This window comes from Monodon monoceros, unplaced genomic scaffold (assembly GCF_005190385.1).
Source record: "Monodon monoceros isolate NGI ecotype Baffin Bay Population unplaced genomic scaffold, NGI_Narwhal_1 Super_Scaffold_21, whole genome shotgun sequence".
NCBI lineage: Eukaryota > Metazoa > Chordata > Mammalia > Artiodactyla > Monodontidae > Monodon > Monodon monoceros.
Genome location: NW_021703778.1, coordinates 145,303,632 through 145,323,797, shown reverse-complemented (window position 1 = coordinate 145,323,797; position 20,166 = coordinate 145,303,632). Strand labels below are relative to the sequence as shown.

Below are 20,166 nucleotides of genomic sequence, written 5' to 3'. Positions count from 1 at the left end.
CTCTGAAAGAAAAGAGCCCCTGCTTCAGTACAGAACAGCAAGGGTCTCCTCTAAACACTGAACTATCTAGGCCAGAAATCATGTGACTTTAGTAAGCTATACAGTTTCATCTATAACAAATGATATATAATAATTAACTGCCTTTTCCATTTCTTCCTTTTTTTTTTTTTTTTTTCCATTTCTTCCTTTTTAAGGTTTGTTTGGTCTTTTAGCTTCTTGTGCTTCTCAAAGACATTGCACAATCAACCACTGACACACAAATCCTCAGGGCTTATTTCCAAACAGGTCCTGGCAAGTTGCTGAATTTCTGACTCAAAAGCTCCTTTTATTTTTATACTAGGAGTCAAAATCAACAACTTGTTTCTATAGAATTGGCTGTGTTTGCTAAGACTTGAGTATGAAAAAGCAAAAGAAAACAACACAAAAATGAATGGGTGAACGTGGAAATCCAGCTAAGTATAAACCTTTTAGATGGTCTAATATGAAGCATTAACTAAAATATGCACAAAACTGACCAAAAATACATCAGGATAAGTTCTAGTTCTACCTACCGAATACAACTACAAAACCTGGATCGAATGCGTGCAGCTGCCAGTAGGCTGGGGAGTCAGAAATACCAGGAAGCCAGCGATGAGTTTACCACTTTTTCCCTCCAGTACTACCCTCCTCCACCTGAACTCAACACAACCCAAGTGGACATTAGCAAGACTATGAGCTCCAGGAGAAGCCCTCTAAGTTCCTGCTAGTAAAGCAGAAAGAGGTCTCCTAACACCAAAGAAGAATGCAAAACCCCAGGTGACTCCCAATAACATGTGAGGAACAAAAGTAGCATATAATCCAGATACAAGTCACAAAGAAAGTCCAATAAAGCAGAGAAATGGAACTGGCAGGTAAACACTTATATGTAAACAAATATATATAGTGGAAAAAAAAAGATAAAGTAATTGAGACATGAGCATATTTAAGCAGGGGGAGGAGTATGCTTCTCAACATGGGTTTACATCTTTGGCTCTCTGAGTGTTGATGACTACCTGTCACCATCACACACATCTTTTGTCTTCAATCTCTACATTCTGATGTCAGACTGCAAATGGTCATCACTTAGGTTAATACTTCCACCCACTCAACAAACAAGGTTAAACTCTGTATAATTTTAGAGTTTGTGAACACTGAAAAGGTATTCCATCTTATTAATAATCAATTAAATGCAAATTAAGACATTTTTGCTTTGCCTATGAGGGTTAGCAGATTTTTTTTAAAAAAATTAAACGCTGGTGAAGGTGGGGTAAGACAGCCTCTTTCACTACCAGTGTTAAGTACAAATTGATACTATCATCTTGAAAACAAAATTCTGCATAGCAAGACAGTTAAAAATATGCAGATAATTTGCTCCAGAAATTCTGTGCCTAGGATTTTACCCTAAGGAAATAATTTGAAAAACGTAAAAGTTCTATGCATAAAGACATTCATTGCTTTTTAGAAGAGCGAAAATCTGGAAACAACTTAAATGTCCAAATTAGGGGAAGTGAATTACAATACACTCATTGAGTCAAATATTATGTAACCATTAGACATATTTGCTAAGAATTTATAATATGGAAAAATGCTTATGCCAAAGTAAAAGTTAAAAAAGGACACATACTGATTATGCATTTGATTTTAACCATGTTAAAGAATATACAGAAGTAAATACTAAAAAGAGAGTAGAATTCAATATTTGAAAAGTTAGTATTTCTTTTATTTGAGAATGAGCCTAAAGGTTCATGACCTGTAATAATTTGTCCTTTTTCTGAGGCATGAATCTGAAACACGTGCCAGGTAGCTGAAATTCACAAGCAAGTCACTTAGGTAGAGAGTGAGGTAGGGGACCAGAGGCTGGGCTGGGCCTGTGTCTTTCCTGCACAACCTCCCCTGCCTTTGTTTCCCAAGTAAAGAATTTGTGTTCCTGCAGGAGAGAGAGAGGGAATGGACATCTACGAATTTAGAACTGGGAATTCGGCCAGTCATCAATGAGTTTAACAACAGCACCTGAAGGTGGCTTTGCTGTTCTGTACTCAAGTTGAGAATCTGAATTTTTGTAGTTATAAGTTATTTTATGGAGACAATTATATGCTACAGTGCTATCTGTCAATGAGGGAATTCACAAAGGTTCAGGATATATCCTTCTGGAATGTCCGAAGTATACAGCAAATCAAAATGTTAAAACCATTTAGAGTGTGATATTATACGAAAACATTTGTTTTTCATTTATGCCTTTTTGCATTTTTAAAATGTTCCACAAATGAGGGGGGAAACTAAAAATTAACTTAGTTCTAGAATATAAGACCTTTTTCTTTACTAGACCAAGTAAGGTGACAACAAAGCCCAACCATGAAAAGAAGATGGTGGAAAGCAAAGCTCTGTGTCTCACGCTCACCTTATAGCACCTGTATTTATATAGAACCACCAGGAGAATAGTCATGATGACAATGACGCTGATCATGATAGCAGCATTCAGAATTGAGTGCAGGGCTCTCTGCCCCACAGTCTCGGTGTCTTCTGTGAATGGCGTATAGATTCTAAAATAAAATAAAACACAAAAGCCCCCAGGTAAGTGTTAATGGAGATTCCAAATTACATGCTCTCCAACACCAGTTTTGTTTCCTTGATTCAACTGATATAAGTCACTTTTTTCCATCTCATCAATCTAACCAAGAGTTTTTAACCTAATAAAAATAGCTATATGCTAAAATAAGTCCTTCAAAATAAAAGGAGATAGGTAAAATATGGAGGTGGACCTATGTGAGCCAGACACTGGCTCCATCTAGTGGATGATTTATACCGAAATAATTACCTCATCAAATATTCTTTCTCCACAGCTTATTAGTGATTTGTTAAAGTACCAGATTCTGATAACCAATGAAAACCTACTACACAGCACAGAGAACTCTATACTCAGTGCTCTGTGGTGACCTAAATGGGAAGGAAATCCGAAAAACAGGGGATATATGTATATGTATAGCTGATTCACTTTGCTGTACAGCAGAAACCAACACAACATTGTAAAGCAACTATACTCCGAAAACATTAAAAAAAAAAAAAAAAGTACCAGATTCTGCCATAAACTACCTAGGCTACAAGTGGTTGTCAGAGGAAGGTAAAATGGCTGATAATTATCCTTCATCTGTACGGTGACTGCAACTGAAGTTGTCTTGAGATAATGTCACATATCCAGCTTGCCCTTGCTTCTCATTCACATAGAAACACTTTTATCCCAGGTACCAATGTTCCCAGTAGAAGACTTTATTTCTGCCTCCCCTACAGTTATGTGTGGCCATGAGAATAAGTAATGGCCAATGAATTATAGGCAGATGTGTTGTGTGGAACTTCTAAGGGAGGAGTTAGTTCTGCTGAGAGTCATGTCTCATGTCCTTTTCTCCCCCACTCCTTCCTGCTGTCTGAATGAAGGCTGGGGCTCCAGCACCAATACTGGACCCCGAAATAACCTAGAGGGTAGAAGCCAAAAAAGAAGGGACGAAGGAGCCTCAGTCCTTGATGAAGAGAAGCCACTACACAATCTGAACTACTACCTCTGCACTACTCTGTGGGAGACAGAGAGAATATGTGCATCATTCAAACCAGATGTTTTGATTTTCTTTCTTTTGGCTGTGCCACACAGCTTGCAGGATCTTAGTTCCCCAACCAGGGATCGAAGCCGGGCCCCGGCAGTGAAAGCACCGAGTCCTAACCACTGGACTGCTAGGGAATTCCCTGTTTTGATTTTCTATAATGGGCTCAGCAAACTTTCTGTAAAAAACTAGAGAGTAAATATTTTAAGCTTTGTGTGTCATGTGGTCTCTGTTGCAACCACTCACCTCTGCCACTGTAGTGTGCAAGCAGCCATAGACAATATAGAAACGAGTGGACATGGCAGCGTTCCAATAAAACTTCCTTTACAAAAGGAGGTGGCAGGCAGATCTGGCCTGTGGGGCATAGCTTGCTAACCCCTGTTCTTTAATATGCAGCCAAACCTAACTCTAACTTACAGAGATAATATTCCCCAACCTCTTTTGGTTATTGTTTCCAATCCCTGTCCTTCACTTACTGTCTTACCCTTTCTCCCAAAAGGTTAAAAGCTTGGCTTTCAGAACCCCACAGAGTTTTCCAGACACTCGCCAATTTCGAAATTCATTTAAAACTTTTTGAGCCCCACAAAAGTCCTAGAGACAGAACTAGGTGACATCTCAATCAAAGCATTTTTCTTGGAGACAAAGGGTCGACACCAACGGCACCAGAGAAATCTACATGACAGTTCCACAAACACTTAGTGCCAGCCTGCATTGCTTCTTCATCCTTTCACTGAACAACTTTTTTTTTTTGCTGAGCATTTATTACATACCTCACCCTGGAAATAAAGTTTCCTCACAGGCCTCATAGTACAGAAGGAAACCAAGCATTAAATAATGAAAATAAATAAATACTTGCATATTGTAACAAGTGAAAAAAGAACAGGTTGCTATGAGAAAGGATACCAGGAAGGACCTAATTCTGTTAGGAGGATCAGGGAAGTTATCTTTTAGGATTCAACATTTAAGCCAAGATGAGAAGGATGATAGGAATTAATCCACCGAAGTTAGAAAAGGAAAAGAACATTCCAGGGAGAAGAACAATGGGCCCAGTGGCCCTGAGGTAGTAAAATCACTACTTAACTTCTCAATTCCAAATAAATCCAACCCTATCTAGGGACACCACACAAAAAATATAACTCTGCAGCTCTCATCTTCTCTACTTAAAGCAGCATCTGCTTTTGGCCATCAGAGTGATGGACTCCCTAGCCTTCATGTCCCTTCAGTGCAGAGGCCTTCAAGGTGGTGACGACACGCTATGAAGGACAGTACGCTGGCCTTGAGCATAATGATACACAATACTCATACGTACAGCTGCCCATCCTTCCGGGTATAAAAGCTGACTGATTTGATGGTGGCCACGACCACCACCATACAGAGAGTCACGGGGACAAAGAGCATGATCACATGTTTGGCGCCATATTTCAACGTCAGCTCCTCATCTTCCTCTTCCTCTTGTTCCACCACCTGCTGTGAGTTACCAGGGGCTCGGCCATTGGATAACGACTCAGAGTTGCCATGCCTCCGCCTCTCGCTGCCGTGCTCATGCCGCTCTCTACTGTCATTCTAAAAGCACAAGAGAGACTTGTTCAGTAAATTAGACTCCCAGCAGAATCAAGGTGCTCTGTATCAAAAACAGAAAACTTAATGATTAGACCCGAGATTATCAACAGGCCCCTTATTACATGAGTTCCAAAAACCTGAGGCAAGAAAGAATCAATTTACAAGAAGTATGCAGTTTAAAAGCCAAGATTATTTACCACTGTCCACTGAAGGAACCCAGGTCCTCCCTTTGACCTGGCTCATGGCTTACCTCATTCTCACCTTCCATTCTCAACCTAATACAATTGTACTCATCCTTTGAGGTTTGACTTAAAAACGACACCTGCATGAAGCCTTCTTTACTTGCTGCAGCTGCAAGCAGAGTACGCTCACTTTTTCAAACCATGAAGTGCTTTCTACCTGTGGTTTCATATCAGTTATACAAGGAACTATCTCACCTTCATTATTTTTTTTAATATATATATATATTTATTTACTTTTGGCTGCATTGGGTCTTTGTTGCTGCACGCGAGCTTTCTCTACTTGTGGTGAGCGGGGGCTACTCTTCGTTGCGGTGTGTGGGCTTCTCATGGCGGTGGCATCTCTTGTTGCAGAGCACGGGCTCTAGGTGCGCGGGTTTCAGTAGTTGTGGCATGCGGGCTCAGCAGCGGTGACTCGCGGGCTCTGGAGTGCAGGCTAAGTAGCTGTGGTGCATGGGTTTAGTTGCTTAGTCGCTCCGCGGCATGTGGGGTCTTCCCGAACCAGGGCTCAAACCCATGTCCCCTGCATTGGCAGGCAGATTCTTAACCACTGCACCACCAGGGAAGTCCCTCACTTTCATTATTAATAAGACCTAAAAATCCTTGAAGTGATTTACGAGGGATCTCTCGGTATTATTTCTTACCATCTACAGTTATCTCAAAAAAATATTCAATTAAAAAAAAAACCTTTACAGAGAGAAACTAGGACTTAATTCTGATGCCCTCCCACCCTGTCCCCACTCCATTCCCATCTTGCCCTGTATAGAGGAAGAGAACAATAAATGTGTGATGAATAAAGGAATGGAAGTAGAATTTCCTTAGATTCTACTTTCCTCTTAACCTAACCACCACTTTGTTACTTATAAATCCTTATCCTGGGTTTATCCTTTCCTATTCTTCAAGTTCAGTTTCCTTTTTGGTATTACTGTATCTAAAACTCACTTTTTGTAAAGGGTAGGATGAATCCCAAGAGCACTAACAACAACAGCAAAATAAAAATAATAAGACAAAAGGAGAAAAATAACAGAGAAGTAAATAAAACAGGAGATGGAAGTAGACTGATAGTCACTGTGGCTGATAAGATAAAATCAGCTCAGTTAAGACAGGGTTCTCTGAGGAAGCTCATGTGAGAACATGCCACTCTTGTACCTCATTTTTGACTAGAGTTTAACCAAGTATCACTACAGAGGAATACTATTATTCAATAAAAATACATAACATGCTTAATAATAGCTTAAAATTATTACAAGGTACTACGGATTGTGATATGTCTTTTTTTTTTTTTTTGGCTGCACTGCACGGCTTGCAGGATCTTAGTTCCCCGACCAGGGACTGAACCCGTGCCCTTGGCAGTGAGAGTGCAGAGTCTCAACCACCAGGCCACCAGGGGAGCCCTGAGGTGTGTTTTACATTTAATTCTCACAGCCACCTCATCATCACCACTTTACAGGCAAGGCTAGTAAGTGTTACACAAATGGTTTGAACCTAGGTGTGACAGACTGCAGAAATCAAGTTTTTAACGCCCTCTCAATTTGCCATTCACAAGACAACATGGAAGCTCTGTACACTCAATGTGGGCTTTCTCTTTCCTTTGACTTTCAATTTATTCATTCCACAAGTAATCGGAATTCTATATTCCAGGTATTCTGCTGTGGCAATGCTGAAATTAAAAAGATCTAGGTGCTGTCCTTAAGTAGCTCATGAGATAGTTTTAACATAGGAGAAATATTATACTAGAGATGTGAACAAAGTGCTACAGGACTGATTAATTTTGTATGATCGAGAAAGGCAACACATGGTGGGAATGTAAATTGGTACAGCCACTATGGAAAACAGTCTGGAGGTTCCTTGAAAAACTAAAAATAGAGTTGCCATATGATCCAGCAATCCCACTCCTGGGCATATATCCAGACAAAACTCTAATTTGAAAAGATACATGCACCCCAATGTTCACAGCAGCACTGTTTACAATAACCAAGATATGGATGCAACCTAAATGTCCATCAACAAATGAATGGATAAAGAAGATGTGGCATATACATATATGCAACACACACACACACACACACACTGGAATATTACTCAGCCATAAAAAAGAATGAAATAATGCCATTTGCAGCAACATGGATGGACCCAGAGATTATCATACAAAGTGAAGTAAATCAGAAAGAGAAAGACAAGTATCATATGATCTCACTTATATGCAGAATCTAAAATATGATACAATTGAACATATTTACAAAACAGAAACAAACCCACAGACATAGAAAACAAACTTATGGTTACCAAAGGAGAAAGGGGGTGGAGGAGGGATAAATTAGCAGTTTGGGATTAGTAGATACAAACTACTATAAATAAAACAGATAAACAACAAAGTCCTACTGTATAGCACAGGGAACTATATTCAATACCCTGTAATAAACCACAATGGAAAATAATCTGAAAAAGAAAAAAAATATATATATGTATAACAATCACTTTGCTATACACCTGAAACTAACACAACATTGTAAATCAACTATATGTCAATAAAAAATTAAGAATAAAATAAAATAAAAAAGAAACACAACATAAAAGATATAATTCTTGAGCAGAAGGTGAATGGGCTCCTGGCAGAGACAACATGTAGAGTGGCACAGGCCTATGCAGAAAATCAGTGAGTACTCCTGAGGGGGCTGGAGGACAGGGTGGTCAAGGCTGATGGCAGGAAAGGAAGGTTAGGAACAGGTTGTAAAGAACCTTGTTTGCCATGCCAGGGACTTCAGCCTTTGTCCTGTAGGAAACAAAGTCATAAAAATTGTTAAGGTTGAGGAAGTGACACATCAGATTATGTTTCATTTTCAAGAAACTTGACTGAGTGACGATGGAAAATAGGAGAGGTATGAGAAGAATATTTCAGAAGTGGAATTGACAGGGCTTTGTGGCAAATTACATGTGAATGGTCAGGAAGGAGTCAAGGATGACTCTGGAGGTTTAGGCATAAGGGACTAGGAAGGTGGTGATGGCATTGATAGATATAGGGAACACAAGAAGATGAGCAGGCTAGAGGAGAGGAGAGAGATTTTAGTTAGGGAGATAGGTGAATCTGAAGTACCTACAACCAGGCAGGAAAGTCCAAAGGCAGTTAATAAGAATTTCAAGCTCAGAAGGGAGTTGGGGGAAGTCATTAGTTTCCATTGCTATGCAAGTGGATGAAATCTCAGGGAGAAAGTATAGATGGACATGTTGGTCATTAATGTACTACAACAGCTGTGGAAGGAAAAATACAGAGTGGGATGACGACCAACGAGAGAAGCAGCAGGTTATTCATAAATCATAATGGACTGGGGATTGAATGGAAACTGAGAAGTTAGAGGCAATCATTCCTTGAAGCAAAACAAAAACAAAAACAAAAAAAGTGACAACAGAAGGGATTCAAATTTGAAAAAGTTATTTTAGAGACTTAAGCATACTTGTCAGGTCAAAGTATAGAATTAGGATTAGAGTAAAAGGGTGATGATACAAGACAGAGAGACGATAATTAATGAAACAGGGTAAGGGATAAATGGCGGAGAAGAGAAGGAGAGAGAAAAGTTGGCTTTACAAAGGCACTGGTGCCCTCTGCCTCAGTCTGACCTCATGGAGAAAACATTTATGAAGACTCAAGCCCTATGAGGAGCGGAAAGGAAACTACTGCAAAGCACAAAAGATAGAAATATGTATACCACTCACCAAGAAAGATAATTTTTGCCGAACACAAGTCACTAAAGTTCAGTAGGAAGGAAATGGTTATGAGGAAGGTGGGATCTGGAAAACACGGGTATAGTGTGATTGATAGCTGAGGAGCAGGAGGGTTGAGGGAATTCATACTTCTATTTTCTTAGAAGGAGGTGACTACGTCATACGCTAAGAATGTTATGTTTGTGACTAATATTCAACAATACAATTACGACCAACTTGATGGGCTGATTAATGTTCAATATAAACTAAAATGCAAGTAATAACAGCACCCTTTATAGAGTATTTACAAAGCATTTATATAATTTAGTATTATATAATTGATATAAAGTACTTATATAATTTACAAAGCACTCTCACGTCATCTTATTTATTCTTTTCATATATTGGGAGGTTTTGGCAGATGAACACTAAAGCAACTGGTCCAAAATCTCACAGACAGAAAACAGCAGAGGCAGGAATCAAATCCAAGTCTCTTGCTTCAAAACCTGAGTTCCTGCTATGGCACCACAGCTGTCCTACCAGGCTACGTGAGCTGTAACTGGGTGAGCCTAGCATGAAAGCGGCAATCATAAAATGCCTGTTTATGGTACTCTACTGGATGTTCCGGTTTATGATGAACATTAGTGAGCCCCACCCTGCCCTGCCCCTGGAGCTGATACGGGGATACTAGAGCACTGTTTCTCTCTCTCTCTCTCTCTCTCTCTCACATACACACACACACCCCTTCATCTTCATAGTAATACTTCAGATACTGTTTTAAAAACTAACCATATTATTGTCTTTTAAAGTATAATTTATTTATTTAAACAGGTAAAACATACATACGGTTCTAAAGCCAGGAAGTATACAGTAAAACACCTCCCACTTAGCTATCTACTTAGTTTCCTAATCCCCCAGGTTACCACTGTCACTGTTCTCGGCAAATTTAAAGTTTCCTTATGCATATACAAGCAAATACAAATATATATTCTCATTCCCCTTGTCCACACAAATGGTAGCACAATAAATGCACTGTCCTGTACTTTGCTTTCTTTTTTGAACTATGTATCTTAGAGAGTTTTTTACACATCAGTAAAGAATATCCTTATTCTCTAAAAAAAAATTTTTTTTTAGCCAGCTGTATAGTCAGTATATGAATATATCATAATTTAATAGGCCAATCCTCTAATGATGGACATTAAACTTGTTTCCAACTTTTTGCCATTCCAAACACTGCTGCGATGAATGCCCCCCTGTAAGTTACTTCACGTGTATGGGGGCATATTTGCAGGATAAATTCCCTGAAGTAAAAGTAAAAGTACGGGGTCAAAGTATACACACATTTGAAATACTGATTTATACTGCCAAATAGCCCTCTTTATGGGTTGTACCAGTTTAAAGTCTAAGCGATGCAGGAGAGTGCCTGTTTCAACAAGCCCTTGTCAACATAGTAAGCTATGAGAGGCCTGAATTTATACCAGTTTGATAGGTATTAAAATATGGGATCTCAGTGTAATTTTAACTTTTACGTCTCTTATTATTAGAAAAGATGAGCTTTTTTTGTTTTGTTTTTTTGTTTTGTTTTGTTTTTTTGCGGTATGCGGGCCTCTCACTGTTGTGGCTTCTCCTGCTGCAGAACACAGGCTCAGCGGCCATGGCTCACGGGCCCAGCCACTCCGCAACATGTGCGATCCTCCCGGAACGGGGCACGAACCCGTGTCCCCTGCATCGGCAGGTGGACTCTCAACGACTGAGCCACCAGGGAAGCCCTGAGTATTTTTTTTAATGAACTAAGTATTCATATCCTTTGTCATCTTTCTATTTGGCTTATGGTACTTTGTTTTAATTAAAACTTATTAATTTAAAAAAGTGAATGTACAAGGACATAGCAGTCAACAAGACTGCCCTCATGAAATGATTTCAAGCAGGGGAAGACAGATAATAAACAAGATAATTACGGATTGAAACAGTACTATAATAGGGTGATGTGATAAATACATAGAATGGGACTACTTTCAAGTAATGTGACCAGAGAATATCTTTCTGAGGAAGTGACATTTGAGCTGAGACCTGAAGGATGAAAAGATGTGAAAGGGCTTTGGTACTGTAAAGGATTAACTCAGCAGGTCAGGGGTGTCCAAACCCTGCACACACCAAAGAAAGATCTGGTCTGCTTCCTAGGAGATAACCTCTAAGCCCTTGGAATAGGCTGCCTGTTAAGAGTGTTTCTGTTTACATGAGGCCTTGGGTCACATTATTAACAATGTGATCCATGGTGGCAATTTTGGGCTACATGGTATCTGCGTGACCTTAGGAGGGGCTACAGAACTATGTTCAGACATGTCTACATGACCAACCCCCAATAAAACTCCTGGACACTAAGGCTCAAGTATGCTTCCCTGGTGAGCAATACTCCATGCATGTTGTCTCACACTGTTCCTGGGAGAATTAAGCACCGTTCGCATGACTCCATTGGGAGAGGACAAGTGGAAGCTTGGGCCTGGTGTCTCCTGGATCCTTACCCTTTGTGCCTTTTTCTGTAGCTAACTTTAATCTTTGCCTTTTCACTGTAATAAATTGTAACAGTGAGTATAACGGCTTTTCTGAGATCTGTGGGTCCTTCTACTGCCTAATCACTGAACCTGAGCATGGTCTTGAGGAACCCCAAATATATGTGTACACTGAAAACTATAAAATATTGCTAAGAGAAATTAAAGATCAAAAGCAAAAATAGACAAATGGGACTACATCAAACTTTAAAACTTCTGTGCATCAAAGAAACAAACAGTAAAAAGGCAACCACAGAATGGAAGAAAATGTTTGCAAATTACATACCTGATAATAGGTTAATATCCAGAATATATAAAGAACTCCTAAAATTTAACAACAAAGAAACAAATAATCTGATTTTAAAATGGCAAAAGACTTGAATAGACATTTCTCCAAAGAATATATACAAATGGCCAACAAGCATAAGAAAAGATGCTCAATATCACTATTCATCAGAGAAATTCAAATGAAAACTAAAATGAGATATCTTATATGCATTAGGATGGCTACTACCAAAAAAACAGAAAATAACAAGTATTAGCAAGGGTGCAGAGAAATTGAAGCCCTGTTGGCGGGAATGTAAAATGGTACAGCCGCTATAGGAAACAGTACGCAGGTTCCTCAAAAAAATTAAAAACAGAATTGTCATATGATTCAGCAACCCTGCTTCTAGTTACATATCCAAAAGAATTAAAAGTAGTACCTCAAAGAGATATTTGTGCACCCATGATCACTGCAGCGTTATTCACAAGAGCCAGGAGACAGAAGAAACTCAAATGTCTATCAATAGACAGATAAAGGAAATGTGATACATATGTACAATGGAATATTATTCAGCCTTAAAAGAGAAGGAAATCGGGCTTCCCTGGTGGCACAGTGGTTGAGAGTCCGCCTGCCAATGCAGGGAACACGGGTTCGTGCCCCGGTCCGGGAAGATCCCACATGCCGTGGAGCGGCTCGGCCCGTGAGCCATGGCTGCTGAGCCTGCGCGTCCGGAGCCTGTGCTCCACAACGGGAGAGTCCACAACAGTGAGAGGCCCGCGTACCGCAAAAAAAAAAAAAAGAAAAAAAGAGAAGGAAATTGTGTCACTTGCTGAAACATGGATGAATCTTGAGGACATTATACCGTGAAATAAGCAAGTCACAAAAAGACAAATACTGCATGATTCCACTTATATGAAGTATCTAAAGTAGTCCAACTCAAAAAAAAGTATAACTGTGGTTGCTAGGGGCTGTGGGGATGGGGAAATAGGGAGTTGTTCAATAGGTGCAGAGTATCAGTTTTGCAAGTTGAAAAAGTTCTAGAAATCTACTGTGCCAGAATGTGAATATAGTTAACACTACTGAACTGTACACTTAAAAATGGTTAAGATGGTAAAGTTTAAAATTTATGTCATGTCATTTATCACAATTAAAATAAATTTTTTAAAGACCTAAATATTTGATAAATGTAGAGCTATACTGTGTATTCATGGCTTGAAAGACTCAATATTGTCAACGTGTCAATTCTACCAACACCACCCCCTCACCCCCCTACCGAGTGATCTGAAGGTTCAATACAACCTCAATTGGCTTTTCTGTAGAAATGTTTATTAAGTTAATATGTAAATAAAGGACCTAGGATATCCAAAACAATGAAAGTTGGAGAACTAATGCCACAAGACTTCTTATACAGTTATGGTTATCAAAAAATGTAATATTGGCACAAATAACAAAACAGAGAGCCCAGAAACAGCCTGACACATATGCATGGCTGATTTTTCCCAAAGGTGCAAAGGCAATTCAGTGGAGAAAGGACAGTCTTTTTCAACAAATGACGCTGAAACAACTGGATATCCAAATGGAGAAAATTGAACTGTGATCCATACCTCATACCATATACAAAAAATTATACTTACAATACAGACCTAAATGTAAAACCTAAAACTACAGTTTCCAGAAGAAAGTAATGTAAGAAAAAACTTTTGAGAACTTGAGTTAAGCAAGATTTCTCAGGTATGACATAAAGAAAAAGAAGATCCACAAAAGGAAAAATAGATAAAAGGGACTTTATCAATATTTGAACTCATCTATTTCTGAGCTTTAAAAAACAGTGTTAAGAAAATAAAAAGACAAGCCATAGACTGGGAGAAAATGTTTGCAAATCATATATATCATAGAGGACTTGTATCTGGAATATATAAAGAACTCTCAAAACTCAATAAAACAACCCCCTCCAAAAAAACAAGAAAGAAAAAGAAAACAAACAACCCAATTTAAAAACTGAGTAAGAGATTTGAACAGATACTTCACCGAAGATATTAGGATGACAAGCACATTAAGAGATACTTAACATAATTATTCAGAGAAATGCAAACTAAAACCACAATAATATTAGTACCCACCCACTAGAATGGCTGAGAAACTGAAAAGACTGACTGTACCAAGGGCTGATGAGGATGTGGAGGAACTGGAACTCTCATATGCTGCTGATACAAAATTATACAACCAATTTGGAAAACTGTTTGACAGTATCTTAAAAAACTACATATATACCTTCTACATTGGATCATGTTCTACTCTTAGGTATTTACTCAAAATAAATGAAAGAATTATGTCTATTCAAAGATCTGTACACAAACATCCACAACAGCCTTATTTGTAATAACCCAAAACCAGAAACAATGCAAATACCCATGAACAAGTGAAGGGATAAAAAAAAACAAAACAAACAAAAAAACCTGTGGTATATCTATATAATGGAATACAACACAGCAATAAAAAGGAACTACTGTCACATGCTATAAGACTGATGAATCTTGACTAGAAGGAGTTATACTCAATGAAAAAGCCTCTCAAAAGAGTATGTACCGTATGATTTCATTTATATAAAATTCTACGAAATGAAAACTAGAATATAGTGACAAAAATCTGATCAGTGGTTCCCTGGGAATAGACAGCAGTTGAGGAGGGACAGGAGGGAGAGATTACAAGAGAGCATGAGGAAACTTTTAGGTGCAATGGTTATGTTCATTATTGTGACTGTGGTGGTGGTTTCCAGGGTACAAATGTATGTCAAAACTGATCAAAGTGTATACTTTAAATACATGCAGTTCACTGTGTGACAAATATACTTCAACAAAGCTGTTTTTTAAAAAGTGTTTTTCTAGGGACTTCCCTGGTGGTCCAGTGGGTAGGACTCCATGCTCCCAGTGCAGGGGAGCCTGGGTTTGATCCCCGGTTGAGGAACTAGATCCTGCACGCATGCTGCAACTAAGAGTCTGCATGCCACAACTAAGCAGCCCTCATGCTGCAACTAGGAGTCCTCATGCTGCAACTAGGAGTCCACATGCCACAACTAAAAGTCCACACATCACAACTAAAGGATCCTGCATGCTGCAGCTAGGACCCAGGGCAGCCAAAAAAAAAAAAAAAAAAAAATATATATATATTCATTCACTCATTTATTTATGGCTGCACTGGGTCTTGGTTGCTGCGCACAGGCTTTCTCTAGCTGTAGTGAGTGGGGGCTACTCTTCGTTGTGGTGTGAGGGTTTTTCATTGCTGTGGCTTCTCTTGTTGTGGAGCACGGGCTCTAGGGGCGTAGGATTCAGTAGTTGTGGCACGCGGGCTCAGCAGCTGTGGCTCATGGGCTCTAGAGCGCAGGCTCAGTAGTTGTGGTGCACAGGCTTAGATGCTCTGCAGCATGTGGGATCTTCCTGGACCAGGGCTTGAACCCGTGTCCCCTGCATTGGCAGGCGGATTCTTAACCACTGCACCACCAGGGAAGTCCCTAAATAAATAAATATATTTTTTTAAAAGTGAATGTTTAAGAAAAAAGTGTTTTTCTCAAAGAGGTGTGTAGAGCCTTTGAAAACTGTCACATTAGGAAGGTGACACTAGAACTACTGAGGGATTTCCAAAATGAAAAATCTTGGCTAAATATTAGAATGACGACTTAGCATTATTTTTAAGGCTAATTAAAAACAAACTTTTTACTATGGAAAAAGTTAAAGCAAATACTGTCAGAAGTGTATAATGAAGCCCCACGTGCACTTTACCAGCTTCAATTATTGTCATCTCATGGTTAATCTTATTCCATTTGTTTTCACACCCATTTGCCCCCAGTATTATTTTGAGGCAAACTCGGACGTATCATTTCCTTCATAAATATTTTAGTATATATTTCTAAAAGATAAGAACATAAAGGTCTCTTTGTGTGTGTGGCTTAGTAGCTCATTTCTTTCTTAATTAAAAAAAAAAACTTTATTTTTTAGAGCAGTTTTAGGTTCACGGCAAAACTTGGCAGAAAGTACGAAGAGTTCCCATACACCCTACACCCCTTGCCCCACACGGCCTTCCCCCATCAACATCCTACACTAAAGTGGTACATTTTACAACCAACAAATCTACACTGACACCTCATTATCACCCAAACTCCATAGTTAGCTTTCGGGTTCACTCTTGGTATTGTACATTATGTGGGTTTTGAAGAATGCATAATAAATGCATCTACCATAGTACCATACAGAATAGTTCCACAGTCCTAAAAATCCTCCGTTCTCTGCCTACTGATCCCTCACCTTCCCCCTATGCTCTGGCCACCAAGGATCTTTTTACAGCCTGCACAATTCTGCCCTTAAAGGCTATATTTAAGATTCAGAAAAACCAGCGTTGTAGCCATTATAAATGATTTCATTTCAGTGGCAGAGGAAGGATTACTCACTGTATAAATGTTGTTAAGTTTCAGCGAGGGCAGGGTCCTATGGGAAGTGGCCAGCATGTGGGAAGTGAGTTCCTACGAAGCCACATTCCCCAGAGCTCCTACACCATTACGTCAGAGGCTTCATTTTAATTCTTTCTCCTTTCTCTCACTTCAGAACATGATGCGAGTACAGGTCGAGCCACTAAAGCATGTGGACCCTCAGGCAGGGATAGTTCTCAGGCAGCAAAAATTGTGGAGGTATTTTCAATAGAGCATAGGGCTTGCCCATTTTTTTAAAAAACCTTGTTTTCTGCCTGCCTGCCCCTGGTTTTTAGTTTTATTTCTGTAGTTAAAAGAAATATTATAAACAAAGGTTTATAAACTTTTCTTTTTTTTTTTTTTTTTGCGGTACGCGGGCCTCTCACTGTTGTGGCCTCTCCCGTTGCGGAGCACAGGATCCGGACGCGCAGGCTCAGCGGCCATGGCTCACAGGCCCAGCCGCTCCGCGGCACGTGGGATCCTCCCGGACCGGGGCACGAACCCGCGTCCCCTGCATCGGCAGGCGGACTCTCAACCAATGCGCCACCAGGGAAGCCCGGTTTATAAACATTTTTAGAAGTTTTAAAAAGTGTTATCAACTTGTGTTTATAACATAGAAACTAAGTGTCCTTCCTAATCTCTGTTCCACAATATGAACATGGTGAGCAATCTGATGTACTTTCAGATACTTTTAAAGCCGTGTTCTGCAATTTGCTTTTGTCACTTAATGATATGTCAGATACCTTTCTATACCAACACTTGTAAATATACCTCAACTTAAACACTACAGTAATGGCACAGTAATAATGACAATTATGATAATAATTGCTAACATTTATTGACTATGTGCAAGACACTCTAAGCACTTCAGATGAGTTGTCTCATTTAATCCTAATAAAACTCTGAGTTTATTAATATTCTAAACTTCATTAACAGATAAAGAAATCGACGCTCAGAGAGATCAGATAGTGTGCCAAAGATCCCAGAGTGAAGAAGTTCTAGAGCAGAGATTCTAATTTGGACAGTTTAGCCAAAAGATCCTACTATTCGCCATTACCTTATACTACGGACTTGGTAAACCATAAGAAAAGCCTGAGGTTATCCCCCAATTCTCACTGTTACAAATGATGTTTCAATAAATATTCTTGTCTATATTTCCTGGCACTCTTATGGAAATGTTTTTATAGGACAAGTTTCTAGGAGTGGAAATGCCAGGTCACAAGGTATAAGCCTTTTTAGATTTAATTGCCAAATTATCTCCAAAAGGCATGTATATGTAGTGGACTCACTTGAAAACTTGCCTCCAAATAAACACAAATTTAACTCCCGTGAACAGCAAACGAGAATGCCTATTTCCCCACACTTTTAGTAGCAATGGGGATCAAGCCTTGCTCACTGATAGGTGAAAAATGAAAGGTTTTCATTTCTATGTCTCATTACTAGTAAGGTTGATCAACTAGTCTTTTCATATATTTATTACCATGTATATTTCTTCTTCCTCCTCCATATACATATATTGCTCGTATCCTTTGGTAATATTGTTTCTGAGTTGTTTATGTCCCTTTTGGCTTCATAAGAATTCTTCGTATATTAAGATATATCTGTCATTAGGCATTATAAGCCTTTGCCCAGTTTGTTTTTTGACTTTGTTCATGGCAGTTTTGCCACACTTCATTTTATAATTTTGTATTGCTGAATATGAACTTAGATGATTTTATAAGGAAAACAACTCATTTTTACATCTCAAATTCTAGTGTTTTTCAACACACACACATAGGTACATAGCTACAGTGAACATTCACAAATATTGCATCCTACTTTTTTCATCGAATATTATTTCATGTATACATTCCCATGTAATAAGTCCCATGTAAAAATTAACACTGTATTCCATTATGTTGATATAAATATATCTGCATATTATTTACTTAAAGATGGATATTTATTTATAAGAAAAACTATGAATCTTATAAGACTTTATACATATTGTTTGGATTTCCACAAATAGAACTGTGAGGCTCCTAAGCCCTGCACTGTAGGAAAAACTAGAAGAGGAGCTTAACTGAAGAACTGGCAAGTTATGTGGAAACTTGAAAATATTTATTAATCGTACGCAATATGTTTCCAACAGCAAGCAGAATTCCATCCAGCACCTGTCCAAGCTTTGTGATTGCCCAGAGTTAGAGCTTTAACCATCACTCTGTCATCAAGGAAGGCTGTCATTTCCCTGAACAGTTGATATAACTGGTGAGAGATAATATTTAACATTTATGGTGCTGTTGTGTTAGGCTTGAGCCTAGAGTTGGTTTTTTTTTTAACAAACTATGAAGATCTGTGCCAAGGATTTCTGACTTTACTCTCATGCAAAAACAAGCATGTTCCTCTGGAGGTCACCAAGATTTTACGTTCTTCTTTCTCCTTATTTCATTTCAGCATAAATGGGAAAACAAATTCATTACCATAAACAGTACAGTAACATCATCATCCAAAGGCTGATTGAGCCCGTGGACCCGATTCAGCTTAAATTTAGATCACTCCTTTCATTTATTTTTTTTCTCCTCGAGGTCCCAAGTACTTAATCACCACTTTCAACAGCTTATAGGTTTGCATTCTGTTTAATTTTATAGGATTTCTCACACTTTAAAAAAGTGACCCACTATCATCTAGAAAATGAGGGGGTTAGTTCTGCCAGTTTATGATTTGCTAGTAACTTAATAAAGTTCTCTGCATTTAATATTTTGAATTCAGAAAAGATACTGCAGATGACCTTCTTTTATAAAGACCAGACACATTTTAATGTTGTAAATTTAGCAGCTGAAGGTAACGATTTACATGTCTTCTTCAGCAATTGCTTTACATAGAGAATTATTACTGACCTTTCAATGGATTACTACTTTAAGGCTCCTTTTTTAGTTAGCAAATGACTGATTTTTTTCTATTCTAAATCAAAAAGGCTGTTGACATTTATTTCCTTAAGGACTAGAAAATTTGGGTCAGAATAAACTAATATGAATTAAAACAGAGTATTCAATTTATAAATCTAATTGTTTTTCTCTAATGTCACTTTCTCTTTAATTCTTTATTCAAATATAGTGGTTCTCAAATTATGGCCCCTGGACCAGAAGCATTGGCATGATCTGGGAATTGATCAGAAATGCAAATTCTCTGGCCCCATCCCAGGCCTATAAAATCAGGAATTCTGGATTTGGGGCCAGAGAATTCGTACTAACAGTTCTTCCAGGGATTCCAATGCACACTAAGGTTTGAAAGTCACTGCTGTAACATACATTTTATAAGGCTTAATTAACAATATAAATGAATTTTAGACTTATTTCAAAAAAATCACTTCTTTGTATCTTAGAAAAGCAAAAAGGTCTCAGCTAATCCACATAAAAGTTGTAAATCTACATCAAATCAAAACATGAACTATACCCATCAAAATTTTGCACCAGAAAATAAAACTTTACAAATTAATAGATATAGTAAAAGTAAACCAAAGGATGATGACAGATCACAAACTATAGAAAAAGGCCCAAATAATGTTCTTCTTAGAGCTACTTTAATATCTTACCTGCAAAATACATTTAGAAAACAAAGAACTTCCATTATTTTACAACTTATAAGCTTTGCCCTTTCTCAGAAATAGTTGTCATTAGTCAGTCGACCTTCCAGTCTCCAGTCCCTATAGACATAGCCAACCAACGGCAAAAACAAACATGAAGTCCATGCTAGCTTCTAGTTAGAGGTGGTGGGTAAACTAATGGAAAGTAGTAAAATTTTTGGTTGA

General features: G+C 38.5%; 1 protein-coding gene across 3 annotated transcripts in view; it reads right to left on the bottom strand.

The window, feature by feature from the left end:
- The window catches only part of PSEN1 (presenilin 1), a 74,621-nt gene that overhangs the window by 37,361 nt on the left and 17,094 nt on the right, over window positions 1–20,166 (bottom strand). For all 3 annotated transcript variants that reach the window (XM_029237916.1, XM_029237913.1, XM_029237914.1), the window contains 2 exons: window positions 4,918–5,171; window positions 2,417–2,558 (listed from right to left, as the gene is read on the bottom strand). In XM_029237916.1, the coding sequence (XP_029093749.1) occupies window positions 2,417–2,558; window positions 4,918–5,171 (396 nt within the window). The remainder of the gene's footprint in view (window positions 1–2,416; window positions 2,559–4,917; window positions 5,172–20,166) is intronic.